The sequence below is a fragment of the Metopolophium dirhodum genome, chromosome 8 (assembly GCF_019925205.1).
Source record: "Metopolophium dirhodum isolate CAU chromosome 8, ASM1992520v1, whole genome shotgun sequence".
In the NCBI taxonomy this organism is placed as follows: domain Eukaryota; kingdom Metazoa; phylum Arthropoda; class Insecta; order Hemiptera; family Aphididae; genus Metopolophium; species Metopolophium dirhodum.
Genome location: NC_083567.1, coordinates 21,629,079 through 21,656,658, shown reverse-complemented (window position 1 = coordinate 21,656,658; position 27,580 = coordinate 21,629,079). Strand labels below are relative to the sequence as shown.

The 27,580-nt window shown below is 31.1% G+C and overlaps 1 protein-coding gene across 1 annotated transcript in view; it reads left to right on the top strand.

Moving 5' to 3' along the window:
- The window catches only part of LOC132950101 (calexcitin-2), a 93,446-nt gene that overhangs the window by 27,225 nt on the left and 38,641 nt on the right, over nucleotides 1-27,580 (top strand). Inside the window, exon 2 of the mRNA XM_061021329.1 lies at nucleotides 26,362-26,452. Within this exon, the coding sequence (XP_060877312.1) occupies nucleotides 26,392-26,452 (61 nt within the window). The 5' untranslated portion in view covers nucleotides 26,362-26,391. The remainder of the gene's footprint in view (nucleotides 1-26,361; nucleotides 26,453-27,580) is intronic.

Here is a 27,580-nt window from a genome sequence, read left to right as displayed (position 1 = left end):
TCATATTTTATACTTAAGCATTTTGCCGCAGAGAATATATTATTATGTTAACCAACGTTTGGTCATAGTCCACAAAAGTTTTACCACTTTATACTTAACGGACTTAGAACAAAATGATAATACAGGAAAAGTTAAAAAAAATCCTATATGTAAGGTTTATCAAAATAACGAAATATTTATGTAATATTGTAATTCTAATTTAATATGTGTTTAAAATTCCCGTGTAAAGTTCATGTCACTTATTGTGATGGATACACAGCAGGTGCCCACGTTTTTGCTTAAAACAACAAATTTAGTTTTTTTTTGTAGAAATACTACTCTTTAAATATAGTTTAATGGTCATTACCAACCTGTGTATTGTTGCGTTTCAAAATCGGAACACCGTATTTATAGACTACTTACCACACATACTATAGTATATATTATTGTTTTATTATTTTGTACTCAGCTCGTTAATAAAGAACTAATTTTTTTGAAATCTCATCATTATTTTGAAACGAAACATATTTTCTAATATTGTTTGTTTAAAATACTATTACATCATTTTTGACAAATAGCCAAAGTGTACACAATATTTTTCTTACTCAGCTCAGAAACCATAACTTCGTTGGTCCCAATTATCGCCTCGAACGTTTTTATATATTTACTGTGGCTTGTAAAAATATTGACGTTTTTCTCTGTCGAATTTATTATCAAATAATAATTGATTTAACACTCTATATTTCCATTCTTTTATATCCCACACACATCATCGATAATAAGGCGGGCAAACGAAAATTTCGACGTCACGTCTCCGGGGGATTTGCTAGTAGACGAAGCCGCACAGTGTCGCAGTTACTTACGAGTTCAAGAGCATGAGCCAAAGAATACCGCATTGGTTACCGATTGTAAGGCCACTCTGAATGTAGGACAACCGTTTCGTTAACTCACCGTGTTGTTGATATTATTATAATCGTCACCAGAGCTTAGGAATTAACCCACTAAACAAATTTCAAATATGTATTTGAATATGCACTTAAAAAATTCGAATTATGTGCCATCGATAAAATTATTTTGCTTACCTATTCAGTGAAATATACATATTATTATGTACACTTTATAATACTAGTTTAAAAAAAAGCGTTCAAATTATATGTTTTGTTAGTCAAAATTAATGAAATTGATGATCTTTTATTAAGCTACTTATATGATTTTTAAATGTCCAAAATTTGATTATTTTTGCATAGGGTTAAATATAAAAAATTGTCGTCTGATAATATTATTATAAAAAACTTTTATATTTCTTATAAACGATTTGAATTATTTATTTTTATACACATTTATAGAGCAAAAAATATTTACTAAATTTTTTTTCATTTTAAGCGCGGACATCTTGAAACACTTATATCAATTCATATTTGTTCTCGCTATATTTTCTTTTCAAACAAATATCACAAAGTTCCAAGCCCTGATCATCATCATCATCATCATCATCATCATAATCATTCGGAGACTCGTTGGCTGTCTGATATGTTTCCGCCACTTCACCTGCCTCGCACACGGCCCACCCATTTCCACCACATGGCCACCGATATAATCATCCCAATGCGGCATTTACAACAGTCGCAATACGCTTACAGCGGTGCCCCTTCCCATGGTGGTAGTAAGTGTTATGCGGTAGGTACTAAACTATAACTGCACCGCCAACACATTTGGTCCGTTTTATGGCCATTGATTGGATGGCCTCCGCCGTAAATCACGAGATAAAAAAATAACTTAAAGTGCGCACCTGCAGAAGCACACGTTTTTATCTGTACACGCCCGTCCAAAATTATTACGATTTTCCAGAAAGTCGACTTCTTGTTGCTTTTGAAACATCCATGGTATAGAGTACAAGTGCGTATACCGAATCGTGAATTACAAATAAAACACAATAATAGAATCAATTCGATAAACTCTCCTTTTCTTTTTTTTTCCTAAAAATTGAATAATATTAAATTTTATACTCAAAGGCATAATTATACGGGGGCAACAAGATTCATAATTATACATCAAAAAATAAACAATACTCATACAAAGCAGTGGACAAACGTTAGAGCAGACACCCCCCGACACTCGCAGCTAGATTATCTTTTGTGATCATAGTGATTAGTATTATGCATCTAAATCAGTCCCATTTAGGATTTCGTAAATGGCCAAACATTATTTTTGAAAATTGATTGAAGGCTGCATGAAGTGAAAAATCTGAATTAATGCATTATATTGACCTAAAAATAAAATGTTTTCCCCCGTGTATACTCAAGTTTTTAGTTACATTTTGAATGATAATAACTAAAAGTTATAAAAGCTTAGAAAAATGTATTTTAATATTTTTTTTTTTTTTTAAACTGCCAATGGCATCTTTATTTAAACGACCGAAAGTCTTTATAAATACAATACATAAAGGGTAGTATACGATAATATTATGAGTAAGTGACAATGATTACTTATATATTATGCGTTAACATGTTTGGGGTTGTACCTCCGGTGAGATAGTCCCTTACCTTAGCTTACGTTACTTAAACTAGGTCATATGGCTTTAAGCGTTTGAGTCGTCTAATGTCTTGCGAGTTGTCAAGAAGTTGTTTTGCACTTGCATTGGGATGCAGCTCGAGTTTTTTCGCATGTTTGTTGGCAAACTTTTTGATTTCATCTTGGATGGATGATATATTCAAGTCTCGATGGATGATTTCATTCCTGTCGTACCGGTATGCTGCAACAATGGTACGAAGGGCGATATTCTGACAGCGTTGGATGACTTCGATGTTGGATTTGCTGGCACAACCCCACAGTTGTATGCCATAAGTCCATATCGGTTTGATAATAGCTATATATAAAAGCCGTTTGCTCGTCAGGTCTAGTGTGGAACGTCTTCCAACTAACCAGTATAGTTTGCGCATTTTTTCTTGAATTTGTAGTTTTTTTTTGACGGACGTGATGCTTCCAGTTAAGGCGAGAATCAAGGTGCATACCCAGATATTTCACTGAGTCTTTTTGTGGAATTGACGTGTCATCCAGCAAAATTCGGAGATTTTCAGTTTTACGTAGTGTATAATTTACGTGCATTGACTTATCTTTATTAATCTTGATTTTCCATTTCCTTGTCCAATTAGAGATGTGATTGATTGAGGCCTGTACGTTTTCGGTCGCAGTCTGTTGATTACTGCTTGTTGCTAAAATTGCAGTGTCGTCAGCAAACATAGCTGTCATTGAGTTACCATTGGTTGGGATGTCAGCTGTGTAGAGTAGATAAAGGATTGGTCCCAGTACACTACCTTGTGGAACTCCTGCTAGTGTGTTTTTCCAACTTGTGATCGCTTCTTCGTGTACAACTCTAAATTGTCTTTCGGTCAAATAAGATTCTAAGAGTGCACACCATGTGTGTGGTAGTTGCTCTCGTAGTTTTATAAGTAGTCCTTTGTGCCAAACCTTATCAAAGGCTTGGGCTACATCTAGAAACACTCCGCAGCAGTATTTTTTTTCCTCAAAAGCCTTGCTTATTACATTGGTGACTCGATGAACTTGTTCAATAGTAGAATGTTTGTTCCTAAATCCAAACTGATGGTCTGGTATAAGGTGTCTTGCTTCTATAAGAGGTTTTAAGCGTTTAAGAAGTAGTTTTTCAAAGAGCTTTGACATGCTTGGGAGAAGCGATATTGGTCTGTACGAGGTAGCTTGTTCTGGTGGCTTACCTGGTTTTAGTAGCATGATCACTTGCGCCTTTTTCCATTGCATAGGGAAACTTTCGAGTCGTAAGATTGCGTTGTAAATATGTGTCAAAAGGATAATCGTCTTCTTTGGTAACTCTTTAAGTATGCGTGGGCTGATCTCGTCGAAACCAGGTGCCTTTTTTGGGTTGATGTTGTTATCGATTTCATGGGCGACTTCTAGAGGTGTGAAAAACCGTATTTTTTCTCTTATTTCGTTGAGTGGTGGGCATTGTATTACATCGAGTTCGGATGCGATATCATTTGGTTGAAATACATTCTCAAGGTATTGGGCGTATACTTCAGCTTTGTCTTGCTCACTGCGTGCCCAAGTACCATCTATTTTTCGAATAGGTGGCACGTGGGTATGAGGTCTTTTAATGCGTCTTGTGGCTTTCCATAATGAGTAATCGGTATCATCCGTTGCAGATAGGCCACTCAAGTACGATTTAAATGTTTCGTTTTTCATTTCGTTAATTTTGTCACGTAATATTTTACTAATACGGTTCCAATTAGTTTTATCCTCTGGATGTCGAGTTCTATGCCAGGTTCTTCTCGCCTTACGCTTTTGTTGAACTAGTTCTCTAATTTCAAGCGGGTAGGTGATCTCTCGGTTATTTCCTCCTGGAATTATTGGTGTTGCCACTTTTATTGCTTCCGTGATATCCTTAGTTAGTTTTTGTACTACCACTTCAATGTCTGATGGTGTTTTTAACTTCACTGAAAGCGTGGTGGTTTCTTCGAGGGTAGTCCTAAAGAGGTCCCAATCTGTTCTTTTGTTTGTGAGAAAGATTTTCCGTTCTTTCATAATGACATTTGAACTTAGTGAAAGTAACACAGGAATATGGTCGGACGATAATTCTATTAGTCCCTCAACTTCAACGTAGTTAGGTGAGATATTTTTAACCACGAAAAAATCTAATAGGTCAGGTATCTTATTCGGGTCGGTTGGCCAGTAAGTTGGTTTTCTGGTGGAGATAGTTCCAGCGTTGATAGTATTAATTGTCTTGAACAGGGCACGTCCTTTCTGGGTGATTAGTCTTGATCCCCAGTGAGTGTGTTTTGCATTGTAGTCTCCACCAACAATGAATCTATTTCCTAGCTTGCGGAAGAAGTCAGTGAATTTAGTTTCATCTGCACCTCCCTGTGGTGGGCAGTAGATAGCCGTAACCGTAAGGTCATTGTTTCCATCATTGACCCTAACGGTTGTGGCTTGCAAATATAATTGCGAGTGTTCTTCTAACTCGAAATGTTTAATGGATTCTTTTATAAATATCGCTGTACCTCCACGAGCTTTACCGCTAGGATGGAGAGTGGTATAGATATTATAATTTCTGATTTTTAGAACAGTCCAAGGTGTAAAATGTATTTCTGATACTAGAGCAATATCAATGTTTTCATTGTGCAAGAAGTCATCGAGTTCTTGTTTGCGCTGAACAAGCCCATTGGCGTTCCATGCTATGATTCGCAATATGCGATTCATTACTTTTTCTTTTGACTTTTGTTGTTAGACTTAGATTGATTACTTTCTAATCTATCCAGTCTAGATGTGACTTTTTCTAGCGATTTTGTTATATTAGTAAGTGCAGATAAAATATCTAATAACGAGGGGTCGTTTACGTTGGACTGTTGTTGCTGATTGGACGTTTGAGGCGTTGTATTAATATTAGGAGAGCTTGTCATCTGTGCATAAGAGATGGCCGCTGTGACAGTTTTCGTTGGTTTTTGTTGAATGCGTTGTACTGCAGTGATCTTTTTTGGGTGTACTCTTTCTTCTGCCTTTTTGTAGGCAGAGCAGCCCTTCCAGTTTGCTGTGTGAGCTTCACCACAATTAGCACATTTAGCTTTTGATTTTTTTGACTTTTGGCAGTCTTCTGTTCTATGATCTTCACTACATTTTACACACACTGGTTTTTTGTGGCAGTAATTTTGTGTATGGCCAAAAGACTGACAGTTTTTACACTGTGGCACATCTTTTTTCTTCCTTGGTGGTTCTATTTTGATTTTATGATAACATAGACTATCTAACTTGTAAATATCTTTATTGTTTCCTTGTGGAACTAGGTCTACGAAAAATAAAGGCAATCTTATACGCTTGGTTTCACTGTTTTTATCATTGGGATTGAGTTTTTTTTTAATTTGAATGTTTGAGACATCACAAGCGGGAAACCCTTTGTCGAGTAGGTCTCTTTTGATTTCACATATGTCAGTTTCTGGGTGCAATCCACGTATTACGACCCGGAATTTTTTTTCAGCTTTCAATTGAAATCTATGAAACTCGATTTTGTTGATTTCAAGAGCTTTTAGTGTTCGTCTAAACTGCTGTTCGTCCTCTGTAGAGATTTTTATGTCACCGTTAGCGAAAGTTTTTAGTTGCTGTTCGTGGCCGGCGACTTCTTCGCGAGTTAAAATAGTAACTAAGTTTTGTATATCGTTAACACCACATGCTGTGATTGGTGGTGGTTTGTATATTTTTGGTACTGATTGAATGACATCATTATCTGTTAGTTGGGTGTGTTTTGTCTGCGCGTTTGAACTAATCACTGAGCTGTGGCCAGCTCCATTATGTACGTTTTTACTTATAGCAGTGGTAGTATTAGTATTATTGGTAATAGTATTACTCACTTGGATGTCTAGTAGTTGGCTCTGTAATTGTGCATTACTCGCTTGTAATTCCATTACAAGTTTATGCAATGTTTCATTTTCATTTTGCATACGTACCAGTATTGCTTGGTCGACGGAAATTAATGTTGTCGCCGTAGTAGTGTTGTTCGTCGAATCCATTGCTGGACGACGGTCTGAGCCGCCACGATAAGATATCGAATAACGCAGCGATGTATAATAACATGTATTAATTAAGATAAGCGGAACGACCCGCGATAGCGCACAATAACGACGACACGAAGCACACGCGTGTGTTCGCGACGACTGTCGGCACAATACTATTTTAATATAAGTATTTTATTTTATTTAGTCTTTAAAAGTGTAGAATGTTGGTTTTTAGAGTGTACAATTCAGTTTTAGTGTAGGCCACCCAGAATTTGTCAAAGGTAGCAGTGAAGGACTGCTGATCTAAATATATAGATTATTTATCTAGCACCACAAGCCGCCATTTATGTTTAAGGCGTCTTAAAGGATTACCAGAAATTGTGGGACGACGAAATTTTTGTCAAGTGAATTGTGGTTGGATATTTGATGATTGTAAAAGCTTGCAGTTTTAAATGTATGAATGGATTATTTGGACGCAAAGAGTTAGTTTAGGACATTAGTTAATTCTCATGGCGCAATATTTTAGAAAATAATAAAATAGTAAATACAAATAAAATAGAAAAGCCATATTATCATCACATAGCATAATATGATATAGGTAGCCTAATAATTATCATCATGCCACAAAATAGAATGATATCCACCATATCATATAATTAAAAGTATGATTAATAGAACCTGGAATATATTAAAATTCACCCCGGAATTCACATTTTTTTCGTGACGACATGTATAGGCAAGAAACACAATAAAAGAATTAATACATTTTTCAAATTAAATGATTAATCACATTTGATATATATATTCGGGATTTAAATTTTGGTGATAAAATATAGAATGTTTTATGAAAATAATACCATTTATTTTAATTACCTATTAAAAATATGTGTTCTTATTTCTATAAATTAATCTAAATGCTTATTACACATATAAAATAAACCCTTACTGCCATCATATAATATATATGCATTATTTTTTTATGAACAAAAGTTAAATACATTTTGCTGTAAAAAAGAGTACTAATTTAAGTTATGACCATTTTTATTCAGTTATGGCATCATAATAAATCAAGAAAAATATTAAATTATTATACCTACTGCAGAACTATTTATTTGGGCTGAAAAATGCAAAGTACATAAAATAAAAAAATAAATTAATAATTTATTTAAAGTATGTTTGAATTAAATCCTAATATCATAGTAGTATTATTTTTCTCAATTCATTCATTAGCTTTATAAAATATAAAGTGTCAGAAAGTTTAAATAATAATTACAGTCAGTAAAACTTTATTTAGAATAAAAAAAAAAGGAAAAAAACTATTAAATTATTAAAATGTTAACTCATCTGAACTCCCTGGAGTAGGTAATGCTATTTCAATCGAATGATTTTAAGTTCATTAGTTCTTCAGTCACACATTTTCTTTTATGTATACATTTTAAATAAGGTATTCTAATCATATTACCTATATGTATAGTTACGTTTAGAGCAACTTAAATAATTGTATCTTTCGTTTTTGATGAAGTCGTCTCTGTCATATAATATATTATTATACTACACAGCTATAACCTTTTTTTATCAATGTCTTTCTTACCAATTTTAGACTTTGAGAAAATCGTGTAATATACTTTAATAATTATTTATTACATTTTCTGGTGAACACGTTTTCAGGCATAAAATATAAAAAGCTCAAAACAATTTATGTATCACATTTAGAGATAAGACATCTATTCTCTATATAACTTTAAAGAGGTAATTTATCGACTCTTTTAGAATAGTTTGTCTAAGTGCAAAGAAACTACCGACAACTGTTAAACATTTTTGAAGAAAGGTTAGTAATAGCGGTTTTTTTCCATCGTGCGTTCAAAATCGTTTTTTTGAATGTGACGATTTATCGTTCTTTTAAATTTAATATTAAGATACACCACTATTATACTGTGCTAAAGTTTTCCTGTCGAGATTTTTTATATTTTCTTCTGTATACAGTATACCTACCTATGCAAAATATCTGTTGAAATATACTTTTCCGGTTTTTCAAATAGGTATATAAATAAACCAGAAAGAGAAATAATAAATAGCTTTAGTTGAATTGATTAGTGTTTTAAGTTTTTTTTTGCTCGAAATTCAATGTTTGACGATTTCCAATTTTATTATTACAAGGCCATTTCATATTATTTTCATTTTTAATAGATAATAAATGTTATATTTATAAACGCACACCGATAAATAATATATAAATTAAATAGGTACACGTTATAAATTAATATAAATCGATATTTTGCAGTTGTGGAGCAGCTATACATTTTCCGCTGAAGCACGCCTAATATTATATTATACGTAGCCCGCAAACATTGGTTAATAATATAATAACTAATAAGTATACCGATATATATAGACCAACTATACTCAGTCTCGCGTGTATCTAACACATAATATTCTGATGATGATACCGCGATCATGACTATTTTGATCCGGTATATTATTCACGTTATGTTTCGCGGCCATTCGCCTGCCTCTCGTCGTCCCTCTCCATTAACGACTTCCATCCACTCGTGTGGTATTCGCTTTAAACCCCAACACGTACGGCATGTTCATTACCCGATCCGTCATATCCAGCCAGCCGGAAGATAAATATGGAAAACACTTGCTATATACGGCGGCAAGACACGGTTTGACAGGTTGCGAAATTACATTAAATGAAAACCTCTATGCTAAGAGACAAGACAAAGTACCGCCGCCGCCTTACCAGTGTTAGTGTGCGAGCATATAAACGTACAGGTATTACACAGTGTGCGATCCATTCATTTGCTCAATCATTTTATGCCTAGGTAAGTCTGAATAAATGCGTGTGTGTGGGTGTGTGTGTGTGTTCGTGCGCACGCATTTAGATGTGTTTAAGAATTCATCAGGTACGAAAACGAGGGCGTTTAAATTTTCTAAAAATATATGGTTCAGTGAAATATATTATATTGCGGTGATAAAATAAAATTTACAACGCACCTTGTTCCGAATTTACGTAAAAATCGTATACATGTGTAACGCTGTGGGTTGTAATAACATATACGCAGCTATATGTATTAATAATAATATGCACGTAGGTATGAAAGTTTATTAGCCAATAATATCACTTAAGCCCAAACTACTTACACGGTCTTCGTTTAATATACTAGGTAACAAATTTATGATATTCAACTACATTTTGCATTTGGGTACATGAAAATAATAGTGATTTACATTTTAAGACACTATACCAAATCAGTGACAAAAATTATGTCAGTAACATTATACGAGAACATAATATTAAGTTGTAAAAACATTATTGAAGATGACAAATTTCAATAATAAATATAAGAAATATTTTATTCTAAAACTGATGAACAATGTGTGCAAGAACTATTTGATGCACTGTATCTTGCAATATGTTTTGTTAAAAGTAAATACTGTATTTTAGTTACCTGCATACTTAAATTACTTGTAATAGGGTAAAACCGTAGTATGTATCACAATTATTATTATTGCTCGAATCGAACATTTTCATATTGATATGTTTGTGGAAAACATTTTTTTCTTTCAGAGTAAACACTCGTAACGTTTTCGATAATTTAATGACTTTTGGTGGACCTAAATATAAAAACGTTACAACGGTTTTAATAATCATAATATCAACTCACGAGTAAGAATCAACATAATATTCCTATCAGAATACCGCCGTGTCAAAACACATGATTGGAAATGAAATATCGAAACTGACATTGACGAAGTAACGCAACACTGGTGTGAATATCTTGGGACACGGAGTTATGATGGATCGAGATGATAATAATATATGTACATACGACAACGCACGTTTCCAATTGGCCCGGATAAGCCGGAGCTTTAATATATGTGTGAAACCATATGTGTGTTGATGATGTCTTTGTGTCGACGATGTTCGCATAAAGGTGACAGCATAACCGGATGTGGGGTAATTTCGTCTGAAACACCACCATTTACATGTTGGTATATTTATATATGTTTATAAATGGTATATACCAGTGTATTGATAATATTATAATATTTCGTTCGTCGTTTTAAATTGCGAAACATTTTCCATCGCCTGCAATGTCTTTCATAAATATTATTAATGCGCGGATAACGGATTGCCTACAGTTTTTTTTTTTTTTTAAATTAAATTTCTCATCATATTACTCAAGTTCTTACGCGTGTACGTATTTATTTATAACTTGATTATTTTTAAATAAAAAGGGCGGTAAAATCAAATTATGTTATGTGTTTTGACATTAGGAAAAGTAATAGGAAATGTTTGATTAAACCGAATGCAATTAGATTACTAAAACGATGAGTATTACTTATGTGAAATAAATGATGTGGGTAATCTAATATAAGATTTTGTTTTTATATTTTTGATCAATCTGTTATCTACGCTTTATAATAGGTAGATTGTAGATAGTTAGTTTAATAAAAGCAGCACATCTATATTTTGAAAGACTAGTAATATGCATAAAGTATGATATGTAATAATTATATATACAGAATAAAAAATAATTGTATTAATAAACTACCTAAATATAAATGGCATATAACATATTTAAAAAATATTTGTCGGCTTTATCAAAATGAGGTAATTTATAACAATTAAAAATTACAATAGATACATTCAGTTATGAAAGTATATTGAATAAAAGCACCACAACAATTAATAGTCTTTTAAAATTTAAAAATTCACCGAAACAATGAATTTTACCGTGTTTATAATTTATTTCTTATTTATTCTGAAAATGTTTTTACCTTATTGTTTATATTGCTAAACAGAAAAATAAAACATTTTTGACCACATTGCAACTCAACGAAAGTTTTCAAAACATAACTTACTAATAATATAAACACTATTTAAAAATCACTTCGATAAAAATTTCAATTGTGATTTTTGTTAACATACCTATATGTAATAAAACCATTTGTAACAATATATTATAATACAGTATTTGTTATCAATACATATTCTAAAAATATAATACTTAATTTCGTATTTTCAAAATATGTGGTGTAAAAATAGTCACCTTTAATATAACTGTAATGCTATGGCAGTATCGGATCCTGAAGTCACCGAATGGGGGACGCCCCTTAAGCCCCCCTTGTATCCGCCACTGTGATATGGACTGTTTTGATTTATTATTCAATTTTTAAACTCGTAGACGGTGCGCGGTGCTTACGAGCTTCATAAAACTACTTCGATGGAAAATAGATGACATAAAAACAAAATATTATGTTAAACTTTTAACATTCTGACACTATTACTACCATTGTTATCAAAGTCCGAACCTTTAGAGAGAGTGACGGATATAAATGTTAACATCTAATATTATAGTTGTTTAAATTATATATAATTTTAGCACGTACTATAATGGTAACATTCCCGAAGTTATAATATGATATAATAGTAATTAATGCTCGTATACATAACTTTTGAAACTTAGCTCTTTGTAAATTGTACAACAACAACCGCACTTGGAGTGAAATGAACCACGAAATGTCCATGTTCTCGTTAGTAGACGAGCATTTTTGCGGTAATTTAGTCATTGGCGACATTTAAGGATACCTACGCGTTAGTAGACTACAACAACTTCATGAAACTGAATAGCTACGATTATCAATGTAAATGTAAAATATATAGAATACTTTTATTAGATACCCAATATGTAGCTGTCCATATGCTATAGACTCTATAGATCATAAGGAAATGATTTAAAATATGTTCAGCGTTTGCTGATTTTCGCCTTACTAATACATTTTATAATATTTGTTTTTAAATTAATTAGTAAAATTGTATTTGTTTTTATTATTTATTAATATCAACTAAATGCTATATAATTTATCATTAAAGTTAGGTACCTACGTAAGAATATAATTTGATATTTTTTTCTAGTTTATTTTAAAACTTTTAATTACATAGAGAATAATATAACTACTAAGAAAACAATGAATGATAAGTGATAAGTTTTAAACAAACACAAGAGTGGTGGTTAATACAAAGAATACACGCGTTAATAAATGTATTTTAAAGTTCAACGCAAGACCTTCCTATCATCATTGTAATAACAGTTTATGCAAGTTGTATAGAATAATAATGATGCCAAGCTCTATAGAAATAGGTTATTAAAGTGAAAACACACTACATACATTATTATAGGGAATATACCGGAAAAGTGTGTGGGAAATTGTGTTATAGGATCAAGTTAAACCATGACCCTAAATATCCCTTTTCCGAAAATCCACTATTTTTCCTAGCCAATCGAATTAAAGTTTTGGAGAACATACGTATATCATATTATTTACATTATATAGGCACAATGCACAATTCTTCGACTATTCTTCAAAATATAATAATAAATTATGTGAATAAAACAAAATTGTAATAGAATATTTAATGAAAAATATCATGATAGTTTTAAGAAAAAATCAACACAAAAAAATAACAATTGGATTGTCCAGATTCTATAATATACCATATTATGTAGAAACAACATAAGCTAGAGTATGTATAATTTATGGACGATATAATATTTAATATCTATTTATTGTATGACATTTTTTTTAAATTTTTTTTTTGATTTGAATATTTTTTTAAAGTATTTTATGGATAAATTTTCTATTGATAATTTTTAATCAATATTTTTTTTCTAAATACTATTTATTGTCTTATTGATAAGAAAACTTAAATAACTCATTTTCATTCAACCTAAACTATAAAAACTATTTATATTATTAGACTCTGAGATGTATTGGTAACTATTTATGGCTTACGCCACGAACCTAATTTTAGATTCTAAGCGGAGCGATGAATGTATCGATTTTACAATGATAATAATATGTGTTTTTTTTATTTGTTTTTTTTTTTGTGTCTGTCATCACAGTTTGGGGCAATAAAACTGCTTCGGGGGGGACGAGGTGGCCGAGCGGTCTAACGCGTCGACTGCGGCGCTGGCAGTCGCGGGTTCGACTCCCGGCCACTGGGCGGCATTTTTCTTCGGGCAAGTCACGGTGTCCGGAGAACAAGTGCCGCCATCCCCCCACCCCGGGGCACGGCAGAAACCTACGGGTGCCCCATTAGAAATTCTGCCAAACACAACACACACGTGTACCAACCTACCCAATATAAAACCTACCAAACCTACCCAATATAAAAACCTACAGTACCCTCCCCACACCCAATGGCCTATGTTGCCGCGGGTTACTCAATAAAAAAAAAAAAAAAAAAAAAAAAAAAAAAAAAAAACTGCTTCGATTTTCTCCAACAGTGTCTATAACGATGTAAAAGTTCTATTTGGCGATTCGGGTGGTCAAAATTTAATATTCCAAAAGTTTTCAAAAGCGCAGATAAAAACAAAATAAAAATTAAGTAAAATCAGGAATTTGTACGCAAAAACGGTTTTCGACAAAATCGATTTTGGGATTGGTGTAACTCTAAAACAAATGACCGAAAATAAATTTAATTTTAATTTTATATTTATATTTTCATTTTCTATACACCATAAAATTTTGAAAATATTTTGAATCGTTTTGAGCTGTTTACGGACAATTTCAAATTTCAATTTTTTAGTTTTTTTTTTTCAAAAAATGTCATGTTAATTAACAATAATGTTTATTCCACGACATGACGTCAACATTGTTTATTTAATAGTTCTCTTTTTGGTTCACTTACACATGTATAAATAAATCATTATTAATTTATAGATTGTTAATTTGACAAATACCTAATGTCACGGGTGATTTACATTAGTAGGTACACTCAATAAACTACACGTTGAGCATTTTTTGAAAATATGAATTCTTTGTTAAATATTACTTATTATTATTAAATTACTTTTTGCGTTTTAAACAAATAATTTCTTAGAAAATTGAACGTTAAACACTTGAACCCTAAACTTCAATATTACTTTTGATAATGATAATATTATTATTTAATTATAATACAATAGAAAAGTGCTATCAAACTATCCTTTAAAGTTAACCGAACAATACAAATTTAAATAATATTATACGTATACATTCATGGATCATTCATGAATCAACACAATACACAAGGAAAGAGACAAAATGATAATATAATATTATGTTTTGTCTACAACAAGGCTTTTTCCATTTTTTTTATTTTGAAAGTTAATTATATTAATAAATAAAAAAACGTTTTATTTTAAACTAAAACTGTGATACGTTTCCATTAATTTGAGTTTGTTGACAAATCATGTGTACATAACATTATGTATAATCCAACATGATTAATTTAGATTTACTCAGGGAAATCGTATTAATAAATAATTTAAAATATTGTTTTGATGGATAACCAATTGGTTATGATTCATAACTTATGAATATATTTAGGTTATTCTAATGTGATCGAACGATTATTTACTCATAACACATTTTCCTAAATGTACAACAAAAATAATTTTGGGAAAATAAAAATGATTTTAAAATTATGCGATGAAACCAAATTATATAACATAAATTTGAAATTTATCTCAATAGTTTCTTCTTAAAAATGTATTCGAATAGTTTTCGTGGATCAATTAGATAGGTACTTTCAAAAATTGTTAAAATAATCCACAATTATCATTCATCACATTTACGTTAATATATTAATTCGTTTATTTAATTGTAATTTTTTAAACGTGAGTATTAAATAACTAAATTTAAGTATTATGAAAAGTATTATTTTTATAATATTTATGTACATTTCAAAATAATATAATTGAGCAAATGTTTTTATATTTTTAATGGAAAACATTGGTGAAACGATACCTAGATGGTTTTAAAAATTCTCAAACTTTATAAGTTCATACATTTTGAAAATCGGTAAGAGTGATAAAAGTTTTATGGTTTTTTCATTAATGTTTTTGTAACAAGTTTTGAGCATTACTTATTTGGTTACGTACACGGTACTTGTAAAAACAAAAAGAACATTTTTCCTTTTTCAACTTGCGTCGTACCTTTAGGTTTTCCTTTCTGAATAAAAACTATGATATTCACAAAGAGAAACTGCGGGCATTGTAAACTGTAAAGGTATAATAATACACAATAAAATAAATAAATCAAATCGATGGAGGATTCTATATATTATTATGATATTGTATTGTAATGGTACCTGCGCATTACTTTATTATGGTCGGAAACATTGTGCCTAAAAGTTGTAACGTTCAAATATCATTATCATAGTATAATTATTTGTGTTTCGTTTGGTGAGTCGATAATAATAAAAAAATTTGTTATTTACAAATTGAAATAAAATTGGCATGGATAATTGCTTAAATTACTTGTGGAGGACTGGAGGACTGACGACGTATGTTTTGACATAAATATATAGTCCCGAGTTATATTCTATAGGTACATCTAAACCGTATGCAAAATATGCATTTATTGTCACTAAATTATACTGTGAATTGTAGGTACTAAATACTAATAATATGTGTACATGAAATATGTATATAAATAGCAATAGTACTAGTGTATATGCTTATTATACTACTTCATATACTATTTAGTTACTAGTGTTTACTATTTCCATTTGTTTTTGTATCGATACAGTAAAGTTTACCGATTGATTATTTGATTTGTTTTGTAAAGTAAGCTCCGTTAAACACTGCGTTTTAAGTACGAGATATTATTATTCCGGAGGAATATTTTTAGTTAATTGTTCATTTTCTTCTTAATGAAATAGATAGATGTACAATGTATGTATTCATAGTTATATACAATAATATTATGCAAACATGATCAACGATATTACAACGTGGTGGCGTAGTGGAACGAGAGAAGGGAGCGTCCAGTGACACTATAATTCACAGGTTAGGTTATTAGGTGGTAATTTATTTTCAAGATAACGAGAAAGGCTGTCTGCAGAGGTCTAGAACCTAACCTAACCTAACCTTTATTCCTTTTTGTGCTTCGGCATCGCCAAATATTTGGTAGATCCACGAAGTTGACTGCCATGTATCATTGAAGGACAAATCAATTACTTATAAAGTAGTATAAAGTAAGATGTTCCTTCCCAGAGAGATTTTCGGACGAAGAAGTTGCCTCCAGTTGTGGACTTTGGAGTTAGTTTTGTTTGGAGTTGTGGAGTTTAAGGTTTTGTAACGATTGTTACATCATTACTTATATTTTATAAACTTAATATCATTGATTATAAATATAATAGGCAGATATTATATGTGCATTATACATATATTATGTTAATATGTTATATATATTAATATGTACCTATTATTTAAAATATGCTGACTAGATATTAAGCCTATAGGCGCAAATCGCAGGGGAGCTAAGGGGCATAGCTCCCCAAATATCCCATTGCCCCCCAAAAAATATACAGTTTTTTAGTTGCTTGGGAACAAAGCCCCCTCTCCCCCACTCACATTGATGTTAAAAATGTTTGCTCCCCCTGACAATTTAAAGGATTTGCGTCTATGAATTTAAGCCCCTTCTGCTTTGGTGCCACATTTATTATTGTAAGGCTGCGGCCAAATAAAAATATGACTCGGTGATAGCCCCACATTTTGGTAAACTTTGTTCGTAAGTAATAAGTAATAACTAATAGTAAACTTTTATGTATTGACAATTATTTGGATCGATCGTTATTTATTTGTAATATTAAAATCCTAAATACCATTTGTGCTCCCAAGCGACGGTAAAATATATTCAAAATATCCTATTCATATATTTAACTAGTCATCCCCGACCACGTTACATATTGGTAGAGGCGCCGGAGCTCTCGTGTAGTTGAGGTTACAAATATTTGTGAGTGGTTCAGATTTGTATTTGTTATTAGTTATTAAGTTATGTTAATTGAAGTGTAGAGAAATATAAAGTTGGTTATTGAGGTTTTTTTTTATTCATTAATGTTTTATGAAATTATAAGCAACTATTAAGAATAAGAGTGTAAGGAAATAAAAGGATAACGTTATTAGAGAATTAATACAATAAAAATAATTTAAATATGTTTACGAGATTATAAGCATTAAGAATAAGAGTAGGTACCTATTAGGAAATAAAAGAGCAACATTATTAAAGAATTTATATAATAAAAATTATTTGAATTTTTTTATACGAAAGTTTAAACATTAAGAATAGACTTGCTCACTTGGATCGTTTTATTAATTCAATTCACAGGGTGACATCATTAAGCAGAAGAGTAAATGTAATCTAAGTCGATATATTCTTATTGTCCACAGACTATTTTACAATTCTTATAATTTTTTTGTAATGGTTTTTAAGATTTTCTGTGGCTAGGGTTTATGTCAGTTCTAATTTCTAAAGCAGTTATCACCGCCTCATCGGAAAAAGTAGTATTTGAGTGTGCAGGTAGATCAGCAATAGGTACATAGTACCTACGTATAAGTTGCAAAATGTTCAGATTCTGCCTCGAGAGTTGAGAAACAACTGCTTTCATAGAGCGGATACTAGAATATTCATTTTTCAACATAGGTAGGTACCTACTAAAAAGGTACTAAGAGCGAGACAGGATTTAAGCGAGATGTATAGATGTCTAGTGGAGTATGTTAGAAGAAAAGTCTTGACAACATCTCTTCGTCAAATGCCCAAGAGACATAAGCTTTGGTTTTAAATCATAATAATATGACATTACATTAGGTAAAAAAAATGTACGTTTTTTTTAGCATATGATTCGGTCATTTTTAAGGCTTTAAATATTCAGACGGTTTTTTGGGGCATTTAAATCACTCGCAGTGTCCCGTCACGCATACCTAATAATACGGTCAGACCTCCGATTATATCAAAGTGTTCGGTCAATTAAAATATATGACAACAATTTATTTACGTCCGATTTTACACACCACACATTGCGCACATTATAATACCTATATACAATATACATGTAGGTTATTATTAGTATACATACACAAATAGAGGGACCTATATTATATACACGCGGACACACGCGGTGTGCGCAATAATACGGACTATGACAATAGCCGCAGCGGGTAGGTCCTACCCCTATATCGACGACGAGAAAGGCTAATACGATACAATAAATTATAATAATATACACGATAGTTATACCTACCCATATATCTGCATTAATCCCGAGTAATCGATGAATATTTCGGCCGGTGCCCCGCGAACGTGACGATATTCGGCCGTATCCGGCGCACAATAAACGGGTCCCGGGGCACGTACCTATGCGCGTATAGTATGTATATAATACTATTATGTACCAATAATATTATGTTGTATATAATATAAAACACGGCGTGTATTTATTATATAATATATATGCAAATACCTGTGTATTGTGTTTGTGTATGTATTATACGCTTCGGGCCGGTCAGCGAAATTGTTTAAAGACAAAAGACCTGCAACGCCGCCGCAATGGCCCGGGCACGTATATACGCGTGTATATATAATATATAAACACGTCATTATTAGAGGGTGTGGGTGGGACACGTCGACTGCGGGTTGGGCAGGGTTGAGGAGGAGGCGATCGCGTCGATAAATATTCCCCGAGCGACTTGTTCCGGCCCCCGATGACACATAACAAGTGTGCGCCCGTTAAAAACGATCATCCTTCAATACGCAACGACGCAATATATACATTATTTTCGTGTGTATAGAGGTGGTGTGGCTCGTTAATCACGAGAGCTCGTCTGTTTTTAATTTTCTCCAACTTGGCCCCGGCTGTCACGGTTTGGCCGGCGGCCGCGGCCTTTGCAATAACCGTGAGCGCATGTCGTACGCCGGCTATAGGTCCCGCCGACCCGCGCACGACCGTAAACTGTTTGTTAAAAACCGTTCGTTCGACTGCTACAGGGAATGAATCACTCGGGCTGCACAGTGGTTGTGGTCCTATATATTGTTAGACGCGGGTGGTAGTCGAAAGACAACTACTGCGTTTTCACCACCGTATATCGGTATATATGGTATATATAAGAGAGACATACCTACTTACCTACTATATACCTACCTACACCACTTTGACCGAGCGTGCGATATCGTTTTGTTTATTTATTTATAATTTTTTTTCTCCTTTCGAAGTCACCGCTACGAATATAATATATAATTAGGTACTTGTTTTATCGTTGTTTTGCCGCATCATAAAATATTTCGTCCCGAAAACTATCAAATGGCTTTTCCCGTAGACGTGATATAACGAAGAAAAAAAATAGGATATCCCGCAGTGAATAAGTTCCCTTTGTTACACGCGCGACGAACATTTTGTTTCTATAACTGTTGCTTTCTTTGTATTCTGTCCCACGAAACAGTTTTCATTTTTTATTTTTATGTAGTTTCGTTATTACACAATATAACTATACTTACAACGGTACTGTGTCGTAGGACCTATATTGAATGCGTATTCGAATATTGCAGGTGGTTACCATTTAAATATTAAATTTTCTTAAATTTTCACTAAAATTGCCTGTATCAAAACTCTTAAGTATACGTATATATAGATATTATGTTCTGTGGTATTACGTGCAGGTACGCGTGTTGTTTACGTTTATCGTTAATGTAAATTATTAAAATCAATAAAAAAAATATAGAAATTGCAAGCTACCGAGCACTTATAATAATACTACCAATTCCACTGTAGCGTGATCCTTTCACAGATTTTGTAGCGGAGAACATATTGAATTTTATTGATTTGATAATAATATTATGTCCTATATTATTAGAAAGTGTGATTTAAAAGCCATTTCGTCGAGTGTAGAAATACATAGGATTATAATATGCGTACATATAGCTGGTGAATAAACAGTTGTTCTTGAACAGTGAACGCCGAGCTCGTACTTTAACTAACTCGAACAATATTGTTTATAATTATTATAGTTTAATATTAACGACAGTTGTACTCGAAATCGCGTATACCCGCGGTATTGTCGTTATGGACTTTTGAGATTAAAATAGTTTGAATTTATTGATTACAAAAAAAAAAAAACAATAAATAAACAAAATACACGCATTTAACGATTATTTGTCGTCGGACTATAATACGCCCTCTAAAATTAAAATAATTTATTAAGCTTATGATGATTGAACTCCAAAGCCGTTTTTAAATATATTCCCTTTTACAGTGCCGCGTCTAAAATACTTTAGATATGTATAAACTTGTGGTATAATTTTCTAATTAGAATGCTAAAATATTCTGTATACGCTCATTCCACTCATTCCACCTGAAGGTTAAATAATCTATATTTATATCCCGACGCATTTGTTTCCACGCCCACATCGATGTTGCAGACGTTTTTAATCCCTAATGCATAATGATATAATGCGGATTAAAATTTAAAATACTTTATATTATACAAACAATGTTTTTTAATTGGTATGCTCATACCTAACATTTTTCCCTACATAATATCTTATTTTATCATTACATCGTATTAAATATTTTATGAAGCCCAATATAGTTACATCATATTATTATTATTATTATTATTACTATTATTATTGTATAATAATGAAAATACTTTTTGGACTGTGCTCGCAAAACTTTTAGAATGCGGTATAAATATTTTAGAAACCTCAAAGTGTATATTCCAGTCTTTCAAAAATACATATATGCGCACGTCCATGTCTGATATTCGAAAGCGTCTTTTGTGCGTTACTTCATAATTTCTGAATAAAATATATTTCAACGTACTAACCAAAAAAACTATTTTCACGGGTTTTTTTTCAGTTAGACTTTATGGTCAAGTATTATGTGTGTTATGTATTTGAAGTATTATAATATATGATTTTGTATGGTCTGAAATAAATTGATGGATGTTCTTATTGGTACATATTATATTATATTTGATTTCATTCAAAACTTATTTCGATTTATCTTCAGAAAATCCCCTCGTTAGTGTAAGAGTTAAATCATATATTTTTATAAAAACCTAAATTCACTTTTGGTATTTGATGTGACGCGACGACTGATGAAAAGGCTTTATGGTTTTATTTCAAAAAGTGCGTATAATATAATACTATATTTCTACATCAGCACACAACACATATTGTTTTTCTGAAATTCGACTATAAATTAATATATATTACAGCGGGGGTAACGATATATTATAGTATTATAATAATATTATGTTCATATCATTTAAATTTTAAACCAATTGTTTAAATTCAACGAAAATAAAAACTTCCGAGTGATTGAATGGTCATTTTGTATTTTTCATTTAGAAATATTATTTTATAAGAAGTATAAAATAGTTATAGGGAGGATGGCAAACATTTAAAATGTATTAAAATATTTTTCTACCGGTTTTAAGGAATAGATATGGTCATGTGGATAGTATTTTGTTCAAAAAACGTACGCATATGCATTTATTACAAAATGTACAAGTTAAAAATACTGAATTGCTTTTTTTTCCCGTATATCTAGTTTTTAAAAAAAATAATGCCTAACTGAACGGTTATAAATCATAAGTCGTAACATGGCAAGTGTATTATTGTTTCAAATGTTCAATATTTCCATTCTATGAGTGGCTATAATATAGAAGCTTTTAGTACTCCAATAAAAAGTATTGTCTATTATAATATTTATATCGTATAACCTAACCCTATGTCATTAAAATGATGCCTCTGTAGTTTTATATCCTTTACACAACAAAATATTTGATGATGTTTACATATTTTACTCGATTATCAAATAATTGATACAAATGATACAATACATAATTTTAAGCTTTTGTATAATATTGATTTTTAAATTCTATACAAATAATCCAAATATACCATATACGTCATAAGTATTTGGGTATAAAATAAATATTTAGGCATTTATTCTATTATATCTTGTAAGTAGCTAGGTACCTAGGTACCGTGTTGTCCGTATTTGCATATAAAATTCTTTAAAATTTCATTTTAGTGAAATTTAACTATTTTCATAGCTAGGGGTAGTATAATATTATTATGTACCTCTATCTAGACCTACACAATATTGTAAATGATAAAAACCTTTTGTGATCAATGGATATTAGGTACATTAAACGTTGTTCAAACGTTGTTCAAACGTTGTTTTCTTATGTGTGTGTGTGTGTGTGTGTGTGTGTGTAGTGTACGTGTGGTTGAGTTTTTTTTTTGATACCAATACGATAATATATTTAATTTTGTAAATCAACATACAAAACGTGTTTCAAATATTTCCCTACCAAAATATATATTCCGAAAATGTTTTATACACCAAACACACGCGCGTATGTATTATATAAAAGGTTAACGGGGTTATTGAATTTGTACAAAAACAAGGAATTACGTGACGAGCTCAATGATATTCGGTAGGGCAAAAAACCCTCGATTACTCATTATTTATTCAGACCTTACTCACAAAAACGTACAGGGTGTTACTGACGCAAAGAATGGACGAGATATATAGATGGGGGGGGGGGGGGGAATCATTGAATAGGGGCACGGAAAATGAATGTTACCCGGACAAAACGGATGCACTTTATTTTAGAGTTTGGACAGTTATTGCTCCGAAGCCGCATTATAAGATAGGGTTACGGTGATAGGGTGGAAGATGATCAAAATTTCCCCAGGCGGTAAATTATATCCGAGATAGCAATATTGTTGACCATGATGTATACAATTTTAGACATAAGACCCATAAATTTGAACTTTACAAATATATACTATTATTAGCCCGGATAAGTATAGAAATATTATATAGTATATTATGTTGCTTAATATGTAACATTATATTTTCGAAATGCTTTATTTTAACATCATATATAAGTATATAACTCACAAAAGAACTCATTTTTATATTTCAATTAATTTTAAAATAATTCAGCATTTTGAATGATTTATGTTCGATAGAAATATAGAATAATAATTATAGAAAATTAATGAATATGAATTTTTTTCAAAATTTTATTTTAACTCGATCGTGAAACTAAATTATATAGGCAAGTACAATAAATACATATTTAAATTAAACAAATAAACAAATAAAAAGTTTATAATTCGATTAATTAAAACTTTTAACAAGTTGTGCTCGGAATATAATATTTTACGGTGACTGGTATTAACAATTATTTTCAGTAGGTACCTAATTAATTTTCTTTGAAATAAAATTATGTCATTATCATGCGCAAGAGTTCATCACAAATTTTCCAAATAGATTTAAAGATCTTATCAAAGTAAAAGTACTTGTGTAGGATAACTGTTTAATATAACATATTATTATTTGAGTCAAGACAAAATCCGTGTGAAAATTTAAAATAAAATCATTTTATTTATTCATGAATGTAATATCTATATTTATATATATATAGGTGAATATAATATAATATAAAAAAGTTGGAATTACTCAATACATTCGTTCTAAATCAGGTCAGGTTAGGTTAGGACATTTTTCTCACTGTCTGTGCCAAATATTTAAACTCTCCCCTCAAGTTTTCAAAAAAAAAAAAATCCCCATTTATTTTTTTTTTCAATATTAAGAACATTATAATTAATAATAACAGTTTGTTATTAATCAAAATTCAAATGTATTATAAGCGCTTTACACAGAACAGCATTGGAGAAAAAAACGATTTCATTAAAATCTGACGATAACAATTAATTAGTATTATTTCATTACCTTTCATTACATTAATAATATATTAATCCAATTAATAATAGTTATGTCGTATAATTATAAGTTATAACTATTTTCAAACAGTACAAAATATGATCTGATTTATCATGCAGTTGATTGTACACCATATTACTGATGACCCTTTCTATAAAACTTGTAAAATTGTCAAATATTTTTTTTCATACACTTGTTTTTATCTTTGCCTTTCCATTGAATACCAGAATACCATAATATTTGTATACATTTTACCATAATATAAATATTAATCTTACCTTATTGTACCCCCTTGCAGACGACCCTGTTCTATAAATTATATCATTTCGGTATATTGTGATTTTTGTTTACAATTCAAATCGATAAACAGGAATAAAATCAGCTGACAATTTATACATCGTCATATTGATATCTCGAATATTCTACCGACACCGTAAACTTATCAAACATTTTAATAATATATTGCGCTTTACCTTTCATCGCTCGACAGCGCTATAAAAGTCACCAAATCTCTTATAAATGCTAATATTATTATGAAGCCTTTCGACATGCTATTTTTCAAACCCGTACTGCCAGAAGAGAATAAAACCACAATGAATCTATCATACGGCGTGAAGGGTGCATTTTTTTTTTTATTATTATTATATATTACCTAGGTACCGAAATACACGATGACATTTTCGTTACACTGGAGGTCGAAAGATTGTTTTCCGACGAATTTTGCATACCGGATGTCCAAACACGCACCCGAGGGCTAAACGGAATTCGGAAGTGAAGGCTACGCATCCGGCTGTCGTGAAATTTAAAATTCAAAAACACTACCTCACGACCTTTCGGAAACTTTTTTGTGTTTAGATGACAAAGTACTATTAATGAATTTTGCATTAGCCACCAAAAGTTTTGAGCGTGTGTGGTATGAAATACAATATAATATAGTATATTATACTATTTGCACCATTGTCGTCAGAAATCTTCCCACTGTTGACATTTTTTTAAATGGATCAGTAAATTATGTTACCAGTGACGTACAAGAATGATATATTAAACTTTCTATATAATAATTCTGTTAATATACCAGTGTTCAGTGTTTTCGTAGTTTTATTATAATTACGTTTGCTTATAAGTGGTTAGTTACGTGTCTATGTCCAAAAATGATTTGGTAATTCGTTTTAAATAAAACGGTTTAAACCATAAAATTATTTTTTTATTTTTTTTTTATAATATATTATAATATGGAAATTAATTAGTTGTATAAAAATTAAAATATATTTTAAATGGGAAAGTTAACTTTGACGTATTATAGGTACAATGTACATAGGTGTGACGAGTAAAAGGTGTAAAGGTGTGACGAGTCTGAACGATGTCGAACGAAATGATTTAGGTAAAAGTTTTATCCTAAGCGTAAATGGGATAAGTCTATCTTACCCACGGCATATACTACCCACGAAGTTCCTGGATATTTTCAGTTCTCAGAAGTCATGTGTGAGAAGTAATTGTGGGCGATACGCTTCTATACCCTAAGGCGAATTTTGGCAGTGATAAAGCCCATTTGGCTTGGCAGGCGTTCCGTATGATTTTGCGGAAAATTGGAACGAGGTCTGTAAAAGGTATATTATAAGAGCAGATAACTATATAGAATATTTTGAAAAAAATGAACCCGGCGATCACATCGGTCTCGTTATTGGCGAAAAATCAAAATGACTTAGATTCAAAAGAAAATGCAATATTTAATTTTTCTAATGCAATAATTCTATTTCCTTGTAGAGTATGACAAATTTAAAATTGTAGAAAATAATATAGACATCAGTTAACTTTGCGTGTGTCAGATTGGTTGGACAGAGAACAGACATACAATACAAATTGATGACGTGACGGTTGTCAATCACATTAATAATACGTAGGTACACAGAAATTAAAGACCTTTTACCTCGAATACAGACGTACAGTAGATACCTACACATTTTCCAATGGAATGTGAAAAACGATGTATAACGTACTAAAAACTAAGATTCTACAATTCTGTGGATACCTATCTGAAATAGTAATTCAACGACCAATGAATAATATGTACTAAACATATTATAATATTGATTTGGTACACTGAAAATATTTATATTTTCAACAAATGTTAACTGCTTCTTCCTTCTTTCCTATTTCTATTTACATTGTGATACTACAGTGGACACTGGTCTTTATACATGAACGTGTTAATGGATGTAACAATAATAATATATTTTATTAAATTTGTTGTAACGATTCTGTTCTCTAATACTACGATTTTTATTATTTTAGATCAAAACCCAAGAAAAACTCCAGACAATAATGTCTTCAATTTCACAATTCAGAAAGAACAAGCTCATGTACGTCTTCAATGTCTTCTTCGGTAAATATGTTTATTGTTTTTTATTATTATTATTACTAACTCTGACCATAAGTGTTACATAATCTAGGGCTTAGCATCGAGTAAAATAGTTTATTTCCCAAACCATATATTATATGCTCACTAGAAAAATAAAACATATCACTATAGTTATAATTTATTTTCCAGTGAGCCATGTGCAATATTTCAATCTTAAATTGAAAATAATAAACCATTATTGCTATCTTCCAATAAATATATATAAAATATTATATACAAAAAATTTATTTCATTTTCTGTCCTTCTTGTCTAATAATTTATATTGAAAAGAGCAGACTTAAAAAAAAAACAAAATTGAATGTTAATGATTAGAAATATCCAACCAAAAACCATTCTGATAAAATTGAATAATACAACGAATAGTATATATACAATATACATAGAATCTATATTTGAGATGTATTCATATATTATTATGAGATGCACCCAAATGTTTTTGACGAAAATACGTAAACGAATTATTACGAAAATATCTAATAAACCATATTATTGTAAATAGAATATTATGATAATTTTACATTTGAAAATCTTAATTTGTTAAGGTATCTTGGTACGCAATACCTCTACTATTTTCAATAGCACTATGGAGAATATGTATTTCATTCGTCGTGGTAGTCACTTATTACTCCGAGTTTTGACGCCATATATTCTAGAACTACTCAACTACCTATATTAATGTTTAATTACGAATTGTATCTGTCTTAATTAAATATTATTTAATGTTGATGAATATTCTAACTTAAGAATTCTAGTGTCTCTTTCAAAAACTTTTCTCGGAATTCGTAATTGCATATTCTTGTGACATAACGAGTTAAAGTGGGGTACCTACCTACTATCGTAATATGAATTTTTAATATCATAAGCTAATTGTGAAGTTATCATTACTTATAACTTTTTTTTAAAGTTATATAATTATATCTAAATTCTGTGGGATCTCAACAAGACGAATATTTTAATTTCTTTTAAATACATATTATAAACAAATCTAAGCTTTGCTCAACACCTAAGCATAGGTTAATAATATTGTTTTGCTTACCATCGGATTCAGATATTTTCAATCAATTATCTACAATATAAATACTATGGTAATAA